Source organism: Chiloscyllium plagiosum, chromosome 1 (genome assembly GCF_004010195.1).
Source record: "Chiloscyllium plagiosum isolate BGI_BamShark_2017 chromosome 1, ASM401019v2, whole genome shotgun sequence".
In the NCBI taxonomy this organism is placed as follows: Eukaryota; Metazoa; Chordata; class Chondrichthyes; order Orectolobiformes; family Hemiscylliidae; genus Chiloscyllium; species Chiloscyllium plagiosum.
Genome location: NC_057710.1, coordinates 126,372,960 through 126,394,207, shown reverse-complemented (window position 1 = coordinate 126,394,207; position 21,248 = coordinate 126,372,960). Strand labels below are relative to the sequence as shown.

Genomic DNA, 21,248 nt, shown 5'->3' with positions numbered 1-21,248 from the left:
TCTCAGGAAGAGCAAGGGTCCCAGTATTCACTCCTGCTTAACTCTATTAAAAACCTTCTTTGAGCCTGAAAAAGCCTGTTTCCAATTACTGAGCAAATTTTGTACGCATGTTGATATTGACCCTTTATCCCGTGACCTAAGTCTTTCCTCACAAGTCTGTGTGTGACACTGTATGAAACACTTTTGGAAAGTCTGGGTACAACAACCCCACATCAACAGCGTTATTCTCACTGAACCTTTACCTCTTCAAAAAAGTCTGCAAATTAGTCCAATACAATTTTCCTTTTAGAAATCCACGGTGACTCTTCCAAATCAACCTACCTCTACCCATGTGACTACTAATTCTCTAGAAGTTTCCCTGCCACTGAAATTAAAATAGGAGAAAGTGAGGATTGCAGAGGCTGGAGAATCAGTGTCAAAAAGTGTGGCACTGAAAAAGCACAGCAGGTCAGGCAGCATCCGAGGAGCAGGAGAATCAACGATTCTACATTAAACGGCCTAGTCTGTAAATGCTGTTTGAATTAACTGATTAAATTCAGACAAGGCAGATTAATTCTCATTGTTCAGAGTATTGTTATCGGAATGCAGCAGGAATTGGCTTACTCCACAATTCTTTATTCAATTAAAAGATTACAAAATGTGGAGATATTTATTCATACACAGAGGAACCTCGACTATCCGAATATCAATCATCCGAATTTTGGATTATCCAAAGAAGATCTCAAGGTTCCGACGGAAACATTACATCAAAGAGTTGTTTCAACACCGATCGCATCTTTTGTTTACAATGATTAAAAATGAACCTGGCTTACTGAAATGCTGCAGAGAACAGTCCTGGACATTGATGAGAGCCCAGGCACCATCTCCAAATGACTAACCGCCTGCACTCTCTCTCTCCCCACACTTCCCCTGGAATTCTACACAGGAGTGTACCCTAAACCCCTCTTCCCCTGATAATCTCTCCAACATTGTCCCGTACAGGCAAAGGATGAACCTATCAAAAATTTGCAGTAAAAAGTTGTGTGTGTGCACGTGTGCACGCACGCTATTTTCAGACTCACCCCCCCCCCCAAAGGCAGCAGCAGTCTTACTGTTGGTGTCCAATCCGGCTGCCCCAGAGAGGGGGGTGGGAGTCAAACAGGGGGGCGGAGGCAGATGTGGGGTTGACGGGAGCAAGGCAGCCACATCAGATGATCAGATGGAGGGGCAGGGGTGCAGATGGTAATTACACACAAGTGTGTGTCTGCTCAGAAACAAATCCTGAGACAGAGAGAGGGAGCAAGGCAGGCAGAGCGGAAAAAAAGGAAACTTCATGAAAAATCTGAGCTCGAGAGGGGAGGCATTGAATCAATTAACCGAATAATCAATTATCCGAACGAAATAGTGCTTTGTTCCTCTGTACAGGGCAAAAAGAATGTCACGTCTGGCACAGGAAAATGAATCACATTGCAGACCCAACCAATAATCTTAATGTGGTTTCTCAGTGTAATTCTAAGCATAGTCAGGAATATTTAATAAATGCTTTTCAACCACATAATCATAAGTAGTGTTAAAGATTATGTTCTGAGTTTTATAAATATAAGCTGGTTGAGGATGGTCTGCATGCTACCTGCTACATAGTCAAAGGGATGTGTTGTTTGATATTGCCCATCAGTCCATTAGAAATCTTACATACCTGGCATCACACCAGCACTGAAACCTATGCACCACATCACTTACAATAAATTCTACCATGTCATCATCACTCTTATGTATTATTCTTTACTATGAGGTCATTAATTAATCTTGTTTCTTTACACATTACCAGGTCGACGATCGTGTGTTCCCTGCTTGTTTCTAGAATATATTGTTCTAAGAAACAATCCCAAATATACTCTCAGAATTCATGCTTCAGGCTAGTTTTGAAATTTAGTTGGTTCAATCTACATAAAGATTAAAATCTCCCACCATGACTATGGTATCTTTTTTTAACAAGCTTACCATTATTTTTTAACTTTTTACCCTGGACTGCTTTGGAAAACTTTGCAATAATCAAACAATGTGTGATCATCTGTGGTATCCTCTGCAATCTTGCAATTATATCTTGCTACCAAGCACACAGCATAAAAAATCTGGACTGAAAAGCTATCTTTATGGTGACCACGTAACTACTGTTATTACAGATCCATCTAAGTTACTAATGTCCTTTAGGGAGCAAAATCTATCTTACTTACCTGGTCTGACCTATATGTAACCTCTCATTCATGACTCTTAAATGCCCTGGGGCATTTAAAGAAAGGCAACAAATGTTGCCCTAGCCAAAGATGCCCACATCCCTTGAATGAATAAAAAGAGGTTTCCATCTATACTGGTGAATACTTACAGTATTCAAAAACGCATCAGTTGACTTCAAACTCTTGCTCACTCTCTTCATTGTAAATGTAATAGACTGCATAACAATTCTTTTGGAAAGTTACATTGCTAACAGAAACTACTGATGGTGGAGAAGTTGCTTACAGCTTACTTTGTAAATGAATATAATTTCTATATCATGTGAAGGGACAACTGCAGTTTAATGTATTACATATTAACTAATGTTCGAGTGAAACCCCAGTTATACTATTACAAAGTATGCTGTTTTAGATACATAGTAATTATCATTTGACATAAATAATTCCCTTATATAATTTCATGTCATCAGTCAGATAACACACAACTAACTAAAGTAGTTGGCAGAGTGGATCATACAATTGTGAGGTGCTGTTGTTTATTATGTTAGTCAGTTTTGAGATATTAGCTTTGTGCTGAAATTCCAAAAGGCTATTCCTGCAGTATACAACGTATTTGCACAAATAAATGATGAATTACTCAATTTACTGAAATGTAAATCCAAAGCGCATGATCTGCATAATGGGCCAAGAGTATGAATATTTCAAACAAATCTTCTATGGCAAAGTTAGAGTACAGATCATGGAGTTGGACACTATACATGCCCTGAATAATGCTGGAAGTATCCTTTTGTAACAAACAGTTTAAAAGCAGTATTCGTATTCTTTCACAAAACAGCGAAGTACACAACAATGCACATAGCTCATCCTCTGACAATTTTTTTTTCTCATATTCACAGCAAAGTCTGCAAGAATTGCTCCAATCAGTTTATCACAGCTCTTGTGCTATTAATATCACTGGAGGCAACATTTCCCAGAAAGAACCCCAGAAAGTGTTAAGTTTAAGAAGGCAGGGATGTGATGGTGGCCATTACTAAATATATTTCCCATATAGTCATGGGTCCTGCTGAATTGCTTGGTTATTCTGAAATAATTGTGATGATGTGAAAGATAGTTAATGAACAGGGATCAACAAAAAACTTTTTCTCAATATGACTGGGATTTCAAATTCTACCAGTAGTATGACAAAATAAATTTCTGTTCTGTCAACTATGATTAAGCATCATAAAGCTCCATCAATAGTATAGGTAATATATACACGAGGAACACCGGTGCATGGAAAATGCTTTTGCAACTCAAGGATACTCCCACTAATGACACTACTGCAGTAAGGTACACATACATGGTCAATCATGGATGATGAGAACATCCGTGATAATTACATCTGCAGAAAGTGTATCCAGCTTCAGCTGTTCACTGAATGAATGAATTGGCTTGAGCAGCAGTTGGAAACACTAGGGAGCACACAAATGGTGGCGAGCATCAAATATCGAAGTTATAGAGATGTGGTCTCACCCAAGATACAGGAGGATAGATGGGTGACTGCAGGACTCCCCTACAGCTGTTCCTCTGTCAAAGAAGTATTCCAATTTGGATAATGATGAGGGAGATGGCCAATCAGGTGACCACAGCAACAACAGTCACAACAGTGGCACCACAGCTGGCCTTGCTATACAGACAGGACGGGCAAAACATAGCAGAGCAATAGCAATTGGAGATTAGATACTTACGGACAGAGATAGGCATGTCTGTGGCCATGAGAGAGAGGCTCCAGGAGGGTATGTTGCCTCCTTGGTGCCAGGATCATACATGTTTCTGAGTGGACACAGGATATTCTGAAACAGGAGGATAAACAGACAGAAATCATTGTCCATATTGGCACAAATGACACAGGTAGGAAGAGTGACAAGGTCCTGCAATGACAATTCAGTGAGTTAGATGGTAAACTAAAAAGCAGGAAGTCTAGGGTAGTAATCTCAGGGATGCCTCCCTGTGCCATGTGCTACTGGGGCTAGGAACAGAGGCAGACTGCAACTGGACATGTGACCAATGAACCGGTGTCCCGGAAGGGTTTCAGATATATAGATTATTAGCATATCTTCCAGAAAAGCTGAAACCTGTACAAGAAGGATGGGTTGCACCTCAACTGGAGGGGCACCAATACCCTGGCAGGGAGATTCAAAAAATGCCACTTGGGAGGGCTTACACTAGTGTGTTGGGGGTGGGGAGGGGGATGCAAATGAAGCAGCAAGTCAGAAAGTATAGAGATTAGGGAAGAGTTTGAAACGAAGGCAAATACAGTTAAGAGAAAGAGTAATCAGGGAGACGTTGCTGAGCTCTGTGGAACTGCAGGCTATCACTGTATTTGCTTCAATGCAAGAAGTACAACAGATGAGATGGATGAACTTAGAGCCTGGATTAATGCAAGCAATTATATATTGCTATTTCAGAGACATGGTTGAAAGTGGACAGAAATTGGCAGCTTAATTTTCCGGAATAGAGATATTTTTGAGGACACAGAGAAGAAAGCAAAAGAGATGTGTGAGTTGCATTACTGATTTAGGGAGCACATCTTAAGCTGTGTTGAGGGAAGACACCCTGGAGGGATCTTGCAGCATGACATTATGGGTAAAACTAAGGACTAGGAAGGGTGCAATCACAATGCTGGGATCTTACTACAGACCTCCCAGCTTCCAGTTGGATATAGAGGAAGAGATATGTAGCCATATTGTGAAAAGATGTCAAAATAACAGAGTTGTTGTGGTGGGTGATTTGAACTTACCTCATATTCAATCGAGTGACTGGGACTCCCTCAGTGCTGGGGGTTTGGATGGACAGCAATCTGGTAGGTATGTCCAGGAGAGTTTTTGAAAAAGTATGTGGATAGTCCAATGAAGGAGGGGGCCATACTGGTCCTAGTATTCGGAAATGAGGACGGCCAGGTGATCAAACTTTTAGTGGGGGAGCATTTTTGGGAATTGTGATCATAGTTCGGTAAGTTTTCAGACACTTATGGATAAGGACACGAGTGGACCTTGGATAAAGATGTTAAATTAGGGGAAAGCCAACTTTAACTGAATTAGGCAAGAAAGTGGATTGGGAGCAGCTGTTCGGGGATAAATCCACATCTGACATGTGGAAGTCTTTAAAAGACCAATTGATTAGAGTGCAGGACAAGTATATTCCTATGAAAATGAAGGACAGGAACGGCAGGATTCGGGAACCTTGAATGACAGGGGAAATTATCAGCTTATTCAAAAGAAGAGGAAGCATGCCTCAGGTCTAGGCAACTAAAAACAGATGAAGTTCTTGAAGAATATTGTGAAAGTAGGAAGAAGCTCAAATGGAGTGTCAGGAGGGCTAAAACAGGACTATGAAATGTCCTTTGCCAGCAGGGTTAAGGAGAATCGCAACACATTTTATACATACATTAGCATCAGGAGAGTAGCTAGGGAAAGAATAGGCCCACTCGGGGTAAATAGACCAGGTCTTTTCTCTAGCTCACTGTGGAGGATCTTCAGCAGGTATACTTATGTCTGTAATAATGTCAGCCAATATGATAATACTGTGCCATGGCCAGAATTCCTATAGTAATGAAACCATTGCAATGTAGATCTGCTCCAATACAATTCTGCCACAAAAATATCCTGCTTGGCATGAGCTTCTAGAGGAGTATCATGTGTCACATTTTAGGCAAAAAGTCAAAATCAATTATGATATCTATTTTCTCCATCAAATTATTGGTGAAATTTTTATCCTGCATGAAAAATGTACATATACTTAAATCAATTTTGTCAATAAATGCATATGATCTGCATGTTCAAGGAACACTAACCCTTACTATTAAGAAAATGGATAGTGCTACCCACATGTGAATGAATGATAATGAATACAATCAGTGAAATCTTGTATTCTAGGAAGGCCACAAAGAAACAATTGGGAACATTCTCTAGCTAGAACTCCTGTTGCACTTGACACATGCAGATGTGTAGTAAAAGACAGCATCAGCAAGCACTATGTTTCAGTTTTGAATTCCTGATGAGCTGACTGAAATGTGGAAGGATCCACAGACATCAAAATTCTACTGAAAGCACAATTCAAAATTGCTTTTCTGCAACTGTTGATTGCAGCTTCTTTATGCACTTTTGCTTGATCAAATAAGGTTCAACAAAAAGCTGATAATACCAACATTTCACTGGATAGTTGACAGTCTCGAGCCCAAGGTTTCCAGGTTTTCTTACACCTACTCAGAAACATGGAGCAAATAACAATTTTCTCAAATATTTCATGTCAGCTTTAAACGGGAGAAATTTGTGCGAAGTTAGGAAATAGACTTTTGCAAAGTTTTAATTTTCACTTGAACTGTTGTGCATCAAGTACAGGGCGACCCCATATCTGTGGAATCGTTTTTCATGGTTTCAATTACATGCGGTTTAGCACGACTTGAACATATTATAGGGAACCTTCCAGAAACAGGAACCAGGGAGCTGCAAGGAAGGTAAATTTCCCATTTAAATGAATGGGTTCCCTCCTATCTGCGGTTTCAGGCTTCCATGATAGATCTTCAAACATATCCCCCACAGGTAGGTACGGGGGGGGGGGGGGTGGATCTACTGTACCTAGTAGATAAAATTACATGTCTACTGGGTGTACTTTGCGAAAATTTAGGAGAAAATTCAAAAGTGGACTGTTCTATTTAATACAAATGTTCTGAGTATTTGATACAACATAGAGTAAATTAAACTTAATTTTCAAGTAAACATTTTTACTGTACTTTTTTGGTTCAATAAAGTACTATAAAATAATATGCACCAAGATTTATACATCAGTAAAAATGATTCCCCTAACATTGTTCCCCCTTCCCTAAATCCTGACAAAACTCATTTTGACCACTGGACTGGTAAATTAAGCAAATAAAATTTGGAAGCAAAATAGAGTATGAAATAAGGTGCTTTGATTTCTAATTTAGATTCCATATTACATTATATCCTAGATTGTAATTGATTAGCAACATATCTGAATCATTATGCTACATTATTCCCCTCGTGTTACACTTCAGTAGGAAATAACATGAAACAATTAGATCAGATGAAAGTAATGATTGTAAAAATAATGACTGCAAAAAAGCATTCAAACTGCACGTGAAGGCAAAATATACAGGGTAGATTGGACTTCACCAATTTGTGTCTGTTGTAATCATATGGTTGTTGGTTCAAGATGTCTCCCAGAATTTAAGACAGTGATAGATATTTTCTTGATTAGTGAGAGGAACAAGATGGGAAGACGACAGGAGAATGGGATTGAGAAACATATCGGCCATCATTGAATGGCAGAGCAGACTTGGTGGGCTGAATGGCCAGATTCTGTTCTTGATTAGATTAGATTACTTGATTAGATTAGATTAGATTACTTGATTAGATTACTTACAGTGTGGAAACAGGCCCTTCGGCCCAACAAGTCCACACTGACCCGCCGAAGCGCAACCCACCCATACCCCTACCCCTACCCCGACATTTACCCCTTTAACCTAACACTATGGGCAATTTAGCGTGGCCAATTCACCTGACCCTGCACATCTTTGGACTGTGGGAGGAAACCGGAGCACCCGGAGGAAACCCACGCAGACACGGGGAGAACGTGCAAACTCCACACAGTCAGTCGCCTGAGTCGGGAATTGAACCCGGGTCTCTGGCGCTGTGAGGCAGCAGTGCTAACCACTGTGCTATACAATTCTTATATCTTCTGGTCTTAATTATAACTTATACTGAACCTTCAACGCAATTCTGAAGGAATACATTATTAGAAATGTCATTCTTCTGCTGAAATGTTAAACCACATCCCATCTGATTTTTCTGATACTTAAGTAGATAGAGCACTATTCTAAGAAGCTGAAAACGTGTTGCTGGAAAAGCGCAGCAGGTCAGGCAGCATCCAGGGAACAGGAGAATCGACGTTTCGGGCATAAGCCCTTCTTCAAGAATGAGGAAAGTGTGTCCAGCAGGCTAAGATAAAATGTAGGGAGGAGGGACTTGGGGGAGGGATGTCGGAAATGCGATAGGTGGAAAGAGGTCAAGGTGAGGGTGATAGGTCAGACTAGGAAATCCCCTCCCCCCACCTTGTCTCAGTCAAATCCATCGAACTCAGCACTGCCTTCCTAACCTGCAATCTTCTTCCTGACCTCTCCGCCCCCACCCCAGTCTGACCTATCACCCTCACCTTGACCTCTTCCCACCTATCGCATTTCCGACGCCCCTCCAAGTCCCTCCTCCCTACCTTTTATCTTAGCCTGCTGGACACACTTTCCTCATTCCTGAAGAAGGGCTTATGCCCGAAACGTCGATTCTCCTGTTCCTTGGATGCTGCCTGACCTGCTGCGCTTTTCCAGCAACACATTTTCAGCTCTGATCTCCAGCATCTGCAGACCTCACTTTCTCCACTATTCTAAGAAGAAATGCAAGTTCACTGGATAGTGCTGATTGTTTGATCAATGGTGCTAACAAAAAAATACCTTAACTACTATTTCATCTCATTGCTGTCATAGAATAGTACAGCCCAGAACAAAGTCATTTCGACCAAGTAGACTGTCGAGCCCTTTTAAGGAACAATCTAATCTTTTTCATGGTTTGGAGATGCCGGTGTTGGACTGGGGTGTACAAAGTTAAAAATCACACAACACCAGGTTATAGTCCAACAGGTTTAATTGGAAGCACACTAGCTTTCGGAGCGACACTCCTTCATCAGGACACAATTACCTGATGAAGGAGCGTCGCTCCGAAAGCAAGTGTGCTTCCAATTCAACCTGTTGGACTATACCTGGTGTTGTGTGATTTTTAACAATCTTTTTCATGCTTTTATTCCTTTCCCATATACTTTCTTTTTTTGTCTTGTATGTATTCATACAATTCCTTTTTGAAACTTATTATTGACCCATTTTCAAAACTCTTTCAGGTAGTGCATTCCAAAAGCTAGCTAATTGTGGATTTTTTTTTCTCTTACTTTGCCTCCATTCCTTTGGATGTTCAAGTGAAAGACTAACACAGCAACTTGTATAGCACCTGCAATTTAATAGAACATCCCTAGGTTTTTCATTGGAGTGCTACCAAACAGAAATCAACACTGAGCTAAAACAAGGAGATACCAGGACAAGTGACAAAAAAAAATACCCTGATCTAAGAGACGGGCCTTAAGGAATTTCTTAAGCATGCAGAGAGAGTGGTTTAGGGTGTATAAACTTCAGGGACCAGGGCTTTGTGTAAAACTGCTGACTACAGTTACCTACCATATAGAAATAGACAAAGCAATTTAAAATAATTAGTTGCAGTTGAAGCATAAGACATAAAAATGTAACTTAATATCAGTGGTCAGATGACCATCAGTTTAGATATTACTACACAAGACTTGGGTATTAATGTAATCAAGTTGTGCACTAGATGAATGAACTTAACCTTCATGTTGTCATTTAATATTGATACAAAAATTTTACTTTTCCAAAACTCCTCTCATCTTCTACAAAGCTACACTGTAAATATATTGACTTTCCGAAACCTCCAATACTGTATTCTATTGTGTGCAAAGTTCCATTTTCAATCACTTCAGCCTCACTGATCTCTATGTCTGTTATCCACTAAAACATTGCTTTAAATACTTGTTCTTGTAAACAAATTATGCTATGACCTTGCTTTACCATTTCTTTAATGTTCTTCTCATTCAACCTAACTCACGTTCCAATGATTGTTCAACCTTACATTACCAATGCTGGTTGAATGCATTTGAGGAGGCTTCATCACATTGCCCATTACCTCCAACTATTCTGCCCTGCAGGTCTTATTTTTGGTCATCTTCAGTATGCTTATATCTATTAAAACAAAAAAATTCAAAGAAACCTTAAGAGGAGTTACAAAGGACGAACAAGAACACACAAGCTCTATGGCTTCCTTCTGCGTTGCAACCATTCTAATCTGATAGAAATGCCAGACCGGCTCTGTAGAAGTGACAACAGTAATCCATCTTCCTAAATTCAAATTAGTAGTAAATTATTCTGTAATGACATGTCTGCACTTGGATTTTATTTTTAACCACAAAAAAATCCAAGTGCATCTTCTCTAACTCCTCCATTCATTCACCATCATGCGAAATGCTGAGACAATTTGCTGTTTCAAATACTTTATACATGATCAATTGTTGATGACACAAAAAATTTTCATAGTTCAAAACTGTACAAGCAGCAGGGCAGGAACAAGGTCATAATTTATATTTTCAGTTTTGATTTGCTTAATCTGACATTTCATCAAAAACCATAAGGGATTTTTGATTACTTGTTTCCTCACAAAAAGTATTTGGGGATAAATTATGTTGTTGTGTTTGAAAATAAAATTAATTGTCACGGATTTTTAAAAAATCTACAGGCCATATATATTGAAGCCAGATGGAATAGAATGTTGTGATTCATTCTCTCTGAAGCGGAGACAATAAAGTTTCACTTTCTCATAAGACACAATTGCCCCTAATCATATTGAGAATAGCAACTGTTATCTTTATGCCAACACACTCAAAAGAAAGAAGTAGCTTGATTAACATCTGCGGTAAGATTACTGAATGGGGAAAAAAAGTCACTGGGACTTCCCACCAATTGGTTAGGATCACAGAGAAACAACAAGTGTCATAAGGCTTGCTCAGAGCAGCTTGCTCCAGTGAGGGGAATCCTGTTTATTGTCAGCTCACAGCTAGTTAGGACAAGAGGGCTGAGCAGATATGTTTTTACTTGCTGTTGAGGAGGCTTCTCTAGTTAATTGATTTAAGGTGAAATTTGTTCACATTGTTTAAAATGTACATTCAATTGTTCGTAAAATAAAGCAGTGTACAATTCATATTTGCCTTGTCCTACAAACTATTTCAATCCATCCTTGAAATCCACTTTACTGCCTGTCTCAATGGCAAGTCAAATGGTGGGATATTGTTGTATTTGCAGAAAAACAAAATATTCATATAAAGTCCAATTATTTCAAATTTAGCCTTTTTAAAAAAAAACTTATAATTACTGCCAACACCTCAATTACAACTATTACAATTATATTCCTTCAAGTATTAATCATTGTTGACAATTTAAAAAATAATTTTAATAACTATTCTTTTGTATTTCCTCCCTCACTTAAAATCATTCTTTTCTTTCTCTTTACTTTCCTTACTGTGCCTGATTTGAAATGGAGATATAAAGTCAGAGTCATTAGAGTTCACCCACTCTAATTTACACTTCTTACTACTGAATTTGAGACCTTCAATCTGTGAATCTGAGTGGCGTCTAAATTAGCTATTAGAAACTGCTTGAAAAATACCTTAACAAACAGGAACCAGTTTAAAATTGAAATCTTGGACAGCTCACTTTCACTCTTGCGATTTAGAGCCATCGTTTTGTTTTGAAATATGGAGCATCTATGGTTGCAAGGCAATGGCTTGTAATAAAAAGAACAAAAACACAACTGCAAAATTTGGAAAGCAGCAGCAATAACACTGATATATAGCATCTGCATGTTATTTTCTTATGATCAGTAATTAGGGAACCTTCCTTAAAGTAAATCTTAATAAATACTTAACTTGCATCACAATTGCACTGTTTTCAGGCGGTAGACTGCACTTCATGGGCAATTTTGTTTTAAAACAAAGTACTTTCAGTTTCTTTAAAGTGGTCACACTTTTAAGTTACAAATTAAAAGTTTGGGTGGGGGTGGTGAGAAGCTGGAGTCCACGCGAACGCACAACCACCATGTTTACCAAAACCCTGTCTGCTGAGGAAACTTGAGTGTATTTGTTTGATTCAAAATAATTTTTCTTGCCGTTTCGCAAACTTAAGCTTTCGGAAGCTGATTTATTTAACCCCTGCACAAAAATAAGTAAACGAACAAATTACTGCGACTAAACAACTAACCGCCCACCCCAGTCTTCAACACTCTTCCGCGTCATGACGACTCAAATACGAAGCGGATTGAACTGATGGACAGCATCGTCCTCCAATCGACATCGAAGTAAGGGCGGGGCTAGAACGGACGAACCAATGGTTTGTGGTGGGTGGTCAGTCAGTCGGTGGGTCGGGTTGACTGTGGGGTCAGAGTATGCTGAGTAAATAGAACCACACACGGCCGGGTCGAAGCTTGGCACTGACCGGCCTGACTCGGGCGAGGACTGGAATCTAGAAGCTTCGAATCTTTTGAAGTGGCCAGTGGAATGAGATGCCGTTAGGTTGCTAGTGCCTATCAGGGAGGGCAATCGACTTGTTCCCTCCCTCCCTCGCGCGATAGCGTCTCCTCCGCTCGTGCGCAGCATCTCCTCCCCGCGCGGGTGGCGTCGCGGCTGCGCTCGCTCGGTGCCGACATCCCCCTCGCGACTTGGCGAGGGAGGCAGCGCCCACGGTTGGTGAGTGGGGGGAGGTGCCTGGCAAACTTGGTTTGTTTTGGCGCTCCGCACCACTTTAAGAAGTTGCCTCTCCGCTCTGTGAGCCATGAAGAAATTCTCACGCATCTCGAAGCCCGAGGGTGCGGGTTATGTCGGAGCTGGAGGAGGAGGAGGCGGCGGCGGCTGCGGCTCGTCGACGGGAAGTGCCGCCAACTACCTGGGCAGAGTGTTCAGCGTGGGCCGTTACCAGGTGACGGTGGAGGAGTTGATCGCCGAAGGTGTGTGTTTGTGTAGAGGGCCGAGGCCGGGGGTGGAGGTGAGGAGGTGGGAGCTTGCGGGGTTAGGTTGGGAGGATGGGAGGGGAAAGGGCGGGCGGGGGTGATGGAGCATATTGTAACCCCGGGCAGATCCGATCCACCCAGTCCACTATCTCTCACTTCTCAATGCTGACCGATCACCCTCCCCGCCAACCTCCCTCCCTCCTAGCCTTTGCTCCGTTCGGTTTTTATTTTCATCGTTTATTCATTCACAAGTTCTTGTCAGACAGAGTTTTTCTTTTAAATGGTATTGGGGTTGGGTGGTGCCGAAGTATGTGAACTGTGAAGATATTTTGACAAACGACACTTCGCCTACAATTTTCTTTTAAAATACCTGTTTGCCCCGTGCTCCGTATCGGATTTTATTTTAATGTTGTCTTCTTTTGATCCCTTAGCCTGCGGTGTGTTTTAATGTAAGTGTGACAAATGTCAGTATTTTTTCTGCTCTCTGCAGTCCTGTTTGTGCAAATCAAACTTACCAAGTACATCTGAAAAAAGTTTGTCTGTGCAGCATAGCATGTTAGTGTACTTTTTACTGTCCAGTAACATAAGGGTCACAGAATTGAGTCTGAAGCGTGTCAATTTGCTTGCATTATGGGATTGTTTTCCATCTCAGTGATGAAGCACCATCAATTCTGACAAGTAGAAGTTGTTTTTATGATTTTGACACATGATGTGTACATGTAAGATATGTTATTGCATTAATTTGTTACAGTATTTCTCAACTCTGCACAGAGCATTCAGTGACTACTGAAATATAGCATGTAACATTGTATCACAGTCAAAGCTAAGTGCAGGAAAGGGTTGTTTGATCATGAATGGCACAATACCTACTTTTTAATGAACAACATAAGTAGGACATGAATTTATTTTGCAAAATATTAATATCTTGTAAAATGACTTGACTTTCTTGTGCTACACAAACTTGTTCTTGATTTCTGTACATTGACTAGTAGAAACAAATGAAATAGGAGCATTTAACCCCTGCCCTGCCATTGAAAAAAAAGCTGATAGTATTTGAGTTTTGAATTCCACATTCCCATCTACATTGATTTGTCCAGCAAGAATCTATCTACTTGTAGTGAAGTAATGAAAAATGCTGTTTATCTGAAATAAACAGTGATGAAGAAACTCACCAGGGCAAAGACGTCATTGTTGGACTTAATGTCAACTGTTTATCCCCCATTGCCAGAGCTGCTTAATATCTCAGGAACTCCGATTCATAGATTAATGGGGTGGCACCATGGCTCAGTGATTAGCATTGCTGCCTCATGGTGCCAGGAACCCAGGTTTGATTCCAGCCTTGGGCAACTGTGTCTGTGTGGAGTTTGCACATTCTTCCTGTATCTGCGTGGGTTTCCTCCGTGTGCTCCGGTTTCCTCCCATAGTCCAAAGATGTGCAGGTTAGGTGAACTGGCTATGCTAAATTGCTCACAGTGGTAGGTGCATTAGTCAGAGGGAAATAGATCTGAGTAGGTTATTCTTCGGAGGTTGGTGTTGACTTATTGGGCCGAAGGGCCTGTTTCCACACTGTAGGGAATCTAATCTTTTTAAAAAAAGACAATCTTCCTTTGTCTTCATCAGTATTCCATTACAACAGTTAATAATCAAGTTACAATACAATTTTGCTAGTCCCATTCTCTCCAGCGCAAAGATTGCCTAATATAATATTAGTAACATTGTTCACCTTCGACTTTAAATGCTGCTGAAAGCCTTCGTTGTGCTTTTTTCTATCCTTAATTGAATATCAAAAGGATTGCCAAACTAGATTTCCATTGTTTACTTTCCAAAATTTGTAGATTTTCAGAAAAGTCTGCAACATATCCAAAACCCTTTGCCTGGATTTATACCCAAGATGGAGTAGAACTCAACAACCACACCACTTCTAGCTAATGTATATTGCCTCCATTTCACCTAATACATCAAATTAAATACCGTCATTTTTAATTCTCTCGCCTTATCTTGTGAAGGCTCATTATTTTTTGTCAAGATTTTTTTTTACCTGATTAGTCTTTCCTTTAAGTTTTTAGTGTGTTTTTTTGGTCTGAAAGGTTCCTTAGGATGGTTTTCAGTGGTCAGGATACTATAGTTAACCAAGGTATTGATTGATACCATAATTTAGTGAATCGATATATGCAGATAGATGAGTTTCTTATTTGAAACTCACTTTATGAAAAAAAAACTTAAATATTTACACAACCTTTCTACTCCCTTTTGACTTAACGCAGTGTTTTACTAAAGATGGACAGTTAACAGTTGATGTTGTGCAGTGTAAAAGTGTCTTGACAATTTTGTGAAAGCAGAAGGGTAGAAAAAAGATCAGTTCCTTTTTAACTTTGTTTCATAAATCTCTAAAGCAGGCTGCAAACATTGTTGCTTTTGGCTGATTTGTCAGCTTTGTAAAGCTTTTTTTTTCCCCCACATAGTGCTACCACTTAGGTTTTGTCTTCATGCCACTTGGTGTCTTTTATTTGTTTGACTATTTGCTTTTCATAACTTGGAGTTGCTTTTCCAATTTTCTTTCTTTCTCCCAATTACATCCCACTAAAATATTAGTACAATCAAAGTCTAGATCCGACTAAGAGGCATGATTTTGATATTTTGTTGTAAATGGTTTGAAAATTGAGTTGAATAGATTATCAATCAAATGATCCTAGAACCAAACGGTGGAGAGAACTTGGTTAAGCATGTTACTTATTTCTGGCTTCTGTAATGATACTGGACTTGTGTAGTCAGTTAGTTTCTAACATTGAGAGGTTTTTAAAAGGTACCTTATTGTCAGACCCACCCAAAGATACAAATCTTGTTATATAGTCAAGAAATTATTTTGTAATATGGTCACATTAGATATTGGATGAATTTTAATGAAATCTGTTAGAAACATGGTGGGAGGGGCCAGATATTGGCATAGGAAGACCCAGGTTGGAGTCCTGAAGGCTGGATAAAAGAGTGCCATTCCTTGAAGCAGAAAGGAAGGGAAGCAGTGATGCTGCTCAGTAGCTCATTACATTTGTCAATTTTACTGCTCTTCGGATGCTGCCTGAACTGCTGTGCTCTTCCAGCACCACAAATCCATTACATTTGTTGCCTACCTATTAATTGTCATATACATCCCTGTTATTTAAATTTTATATGCTTTTTAACTTCACCATTAGCGCACTGTACTTCAGAAACTGGTCCATGATGTGGTTTTTTCCACAACAGTCCTCTGACTTTTGCTTTAAAGGCTGAAATGATTTCCATTGGTGTAAGGGCGGGTAGGATAAAAAGAAAAATGAGCTTTTAAAGAAGGTGTGATAAAGAGGTTAAAACATCAAGGAATTGTGCGCACAAAATTAAATCCATGGTGCAGAGCCATCATGGCAGCCTTCACCGCAGCAGCAGAAGTTACAATTCACAGATTGGTAACAGACAACACTAGACCAGACAGGATGGTTAACAAAAGCAGACAGAGTAGCAACACAACCCAGAATCTCCAGGATCTGAATGAACTGCCTCCAGAGAAGCAATGCCAGAAGAGACTGCATTTGTCCTGCGAGGCTGTCACTGAAATGTGCTCAGTGTGACGATGACCTACACCCATAGAAGTCAGACCCTATCTCTGGCATTTCAACCAACACTGCTTCAGAAAGTTCCATTCTGGCAAAGATATGCATACGCAAAGATATTGACGATGGAATTTCTCTGTTGCTCTTGCATGTGAGTTAGGAGCAGAGTCCCTCTCCTCTGCCATTTAATAAAATTATGGCTGATTGATTGTCAAAAATGAGGATGAGGCTACAATGTTTCACCCCATCTTGCTTGACCAAAATCCATCTTCTGCCTTCAATATTTTTAAGGACTCCTTTTTTTTTCCCCAAAAGAAAAATTCCAAAAAGTCTAAAGACTCAGGGAAAAAAAATTGCCTAATCTGTTTTTAAATGGTCAGCCGATGATTTTTAAACAGTAGCCCGAGTTCTGGATTCTCCCATAAGAGGAAGTATCCTTTTGACATCTACCTGGTCGAGACCCCTCAGGATTTTATATGTTCCAATAAAACTCCAGTGAATACAAGCTGAGCCTGTAAAATATTTCTTTGTAAAACAACCTGTTTGCTCCAGGTCCTTGTCACCGTTGCAGTCACATCACTTTGAAACATTTGTAGGATAGCGATCACGTTCTTTCGGTGATCCATATAATGTTTGAGTTGGGTTGTTGAAAGCAATTTGAAAAATAACCCAATTTTAATGAGTTTGCTTGCTGTTTGTAGGTATCTAATCCAACAGTTAACAGTTTGTCAGTTGTACAGTGCCCTTGACTGCATCAAGTTACACATTCCAGGCAGAGTGTTGATTTAGTAGTATCCTACTACTCCTATTTCTTTTCCTTTTCTGTACAATTTCCTACTAATAGAAACTTGGTGGTTAGCAAATACAATCCTTCACTACGTCAAAATTCAAAATAATAGTATTACTCTTGCAGATGTCATGAAAATACCCCATTCTGACTGACTGATCACAGTGGAGCTCCACCATCTGTTATACGTTCTAGTCTGTTGGAATGATCGTGAAGGCTACTCGTAATTAAACTATTGTCTGGTTACCAACATTGACGACATTACAAGTGCTTTGTCAACAGAAGTACTTGATCTTTAAACTGCTTTCATAGTTTTTAAACATTTTATATTTTTCCTAGTTGTAACATTTGACGGGAATTTGTCAGCTAGTATTATTCTTTTCCTGGAATAGCAGATCTGTAAATATTTTTCTGACTGCTCTCTGAAGTCTCAACTTGTAATTTTCTGTGACAATTTGCAAGCATGAGCTTAGCGTAAGGCCAAGACTTGTGTAAATTTCAATTCACCTTTTAGGAAATTCTCGTGTTGGATTACTTTTTGTTAATTAGTCACTTTGTTGTGCATGTTCTTTTACTGTGTTTAGCAATGATAACGTACAATTGTTTTCATGATAGTATGAAAGAAAAAACTCACTTTTCAATTTTGACGTCAGAAATGACATCTATAGCAGTTCTTGTTCCTTGCATTTTTCTTGGATTTGTTGCACAATGCAGATGCTTATTGTAATAGAGAAACAGGCTGGATAAGGTTGATTTCATATAGACACTATAAAATTTGGTGATTTTAAAAAAATTGAGCAAACATTAAAGAAACCGTTTAAAAAGATTCAACAGAAATAAATTCTATTAAAATACCAAATCTCATCAAGAAATGTCCATCCATCTCTGAATTGCCAGGTAAATTAAGGATAATATTGTTTTAGTAGAAGTGGCAAGCATGGTTGGAATGTGAGGAAATAGAATATAAAAGTAAATTTGCCAGAAATACAATTTGCTGAAGATTAGTGATAAATCTTTAATAACTAGCTGAGGGCAACTAAAAAAAAAAGTAAGTGTGGGGAGGATGAAATGAGGATAAGCTAGCTAGTAATATAAAAGGAAGTTTGCAAGTTTTTTAAAGATATCTAAATGCTTAGAGAGAGACAAGAATGAACATTAGACCATTGGAAAATGAGGCGAGAGAAGTAGTGATGGGGAACAAAAAAATGATTGATGAACTGAATAGGTGCTTTGCATCAATTTTTACAGTAGAAGACACATATTAGAACTTAGAGTCAGAAAGCAGGGATGAGTACAGTGGCTATCACTAAGGAGAATGTGCTGGGGAAGCCGAAAGATCTGAAGGTGGATGACCTACCTGGACTGGATAATCTACACTCAGAGCTTTGAAGGAGATAGCTGAGAAAGTTGTGGAGTCATTGTTGGTGAATCGTCAGGAATGGTCCCAGAGGACTGGATAATGACTAATTAGTCCTAGTGAAGAAGGGTGGGAAACAGAAGACAGGAAACAATAGGCTAAGTTAGTCTGACCTCAGTCATTGGTAAGATTTTAAGAGTCCATTATTAAGGTTGAGATTGCAGAGGACTTGGAAGCACTTTCTAAAATAGGTTTGTCGGTACAGCTTCTTCATGCTTGTTAGAATTCTTTTGAGGAGGTAATGAGCAAGTTAGAGACAAAGAGCCAGTAATCTATTTAGATTTCCAGAAGGTCTTTGGAAAGGGACATGGACGAAGGATTGGCTGAATGGGGTGAAAAGGATGGCAGCCTGTGACGAGTGGAGTTTGTGTTGAGACCACAACTATTCATGATATACCGTAATGACCTGGATGGAGGAACTGAAGGCATTTTTGCTAAGTTTTCAGATGATACAAGAATAGATGGATGGGCATGTAGTGTTGAGGAAGTGGGGAGGCTGCAGAACGACATGGGAAGGCATGGAGACTGTGCAAAGAAGGCTGTGGTTGGACCACATTTGGAATATTTTGAGCAGTTTTGGGCCCAGTATCTAAGGAAAGGATGTTCTAGCATTGGAGCATCTCCATGCAAGGTTTGAGGATACTCTTGGGGATGACAAGTTTATGAGTGGTTGAGTACACTGTGTCTGTATTCAGTGGAGTTTTGAAGGACGAGGGGAATCTGATTGAAACTTACAGAATACGGAGAGGCTTGGATAGAGTGGATGAGTCGATGATATTTCCAGTGCCAGCATAAAAGTAAAGGGACAACCTTTTAGAACTGAGATGAGGAGGAATTTCTTAAGCTAGAATGAGGCTAATCTGTGGAACTCATTGCTGCATAAAGCTGTGGAGTCCAAATTATTCAGTGTCTTTAGGACTGAGAGATTCTTGATTGGTAATGGGATCAAGGATTACAGGGAGAAGGCAGGAGAATGGGGTTGAGAAACATATCAGCCATGATCGAATGACAGACAAAAAACAACCCTGCAGATGTTGGAATCCAAAGTAGACAGACAGGAGGCTGGAAGAACACAGCAAGCCAGGCAGCAAAGTGAAAGGCCTAATTCTGCTCATATATCTAATTGTCTTTGATTCTACAGTCGAACTTCTCCAAGTTTTTATTTTTCTAACTATGATCAGTGATGAAAGGTGTCATCACCAGTGCTGTCAACCAGCACTTGCTGAGCAATAACCTGCTCAATGATGCTAAGTTTGGGTTCCACCAGGGCCAGTCAGTTACTAACCTCATTAGAGACTTAATTCAAATATCCCCCCCCAACTGACTTGATTTTGGCTAATTGTGGTGGAAAGGAGTTCTGTCAAAATCAAGTCAGTTGGATTCGAGGAATCTGGCACGTAGGCAGTTGTTTTGGTTATTTGAAATCCGTCCTCTCAGCTCCAGGATAACGCTGCAGTTGTTGCTTAGGTTAGAGTCCTGGGCTCAAACACCTTCAACAACTTCATCAATGACCAGCCTTCCATCATTAGTTCAGAAGTGAAGATGGTCACTGCATGATGTTCAATATAATTCTTGACTCACGTACCGAAGCAGTCCACAACCAAACGGATGTCATCCTGGTTCTGGCCAGCAAGTGGAAAGTAGCATTCGTGCCACAGAGTTAGGTTACAGTCATCTCCATCAAGAGATAATCTAGCTGTTGCCTCATGATGTTAAGTGGCACTACCATGACTGAATTCCCCCACTATCAACATCCTGGGGGTTGTCATTGACCATAAACTGTATTAGACTAGCTCTATAATATCTGTGGCTGCAAGAGCAGGCTAGAAATCCTGCAGCAAGTGACTCACTTCATGTTTCCCAAAGTGTGCCCATCATATACATTGGATCAACTCAGAAGAGTGATGGATTACTTTTCACTTCCCAAGATGAATGCAGCTCTAACAATACTAGAAATTTGATACTATCTAGGATAAAACAGCACATTTGAGTGGCACCACATCCACATTCACACTCATTCACATCACCGCCGATGCACAGTCACAGCAGCATACAATATGCAATGTAGAAATTCACCAAGATTCCTTAGATAACACCTTCTAAACTCATAACTGTTTTACCTAGAAGAACAAGCACAGCATATACACGAGAATACTGACACCTGCATGTTCCCATCCAAGCCATTTGCCATTCTTTCTTCCGTATCACAGAGTCAAAACTTCAGAGCTTCTTCACTAATACACTGATTGCGATAGTTCAAGAAGGCAGCTCACCACCACATTCTCCAGGAACCGGCAACAGTCACATCCCATGAATGAATCTTTTGAAAAATGCCCAGTTCAGGAATGAGAGATGATAACTGCTCTTTACTCTGGAACTTTAGTTGAATTGTGGAGGCCTCTGTTGTCAAACTTTTGCTGCCAAAATTTGTAGAGGATCAAGTTGTTGCAGTGTTTGATAGTTTCAATGTTGGCCCTTTCAGGGTGGTGGTTGGCAAAGCATGGGAAGTGCTGAACATATATTAATTTCTCTCCTCCTGCAACATAAGAGGAAAGTAGAATATTTGGTTGACCAGCTGTAAGTGGA

The 21,248-nt window shown here is 39.9% G+C and overlaps 1 protein-coding gene across 2 annotated transcripts in view; it reads left to right on the top strand.

Annotated features, from left to right (window-relative positions):
* Positions 1-12,305: 12,305 nt before the first annotated feature.
* Positions 12,306-21,248, top strand: part of bmp2k (BMP2 inducible kinase) — a 96,817-nt gene continuing 87,874 nt past the window's right edge. The window contains exon 1 of one of the 2 annotated variants that reach the window (XM_043696310.1): positions 12,306-12,871. In XM_043696310.1, the coding sequence (XP_043552245.1) occupies positions 12,700-12,871 (172 nt within the window). In that variant the 5' untranslated portion in view covers positions 12,306-12,699. The remainder of the gene's footprint in view (positions 12,872-21,248) is intronic. The other variant, XM_043696300.1, reaches the window with a different exon arrangement.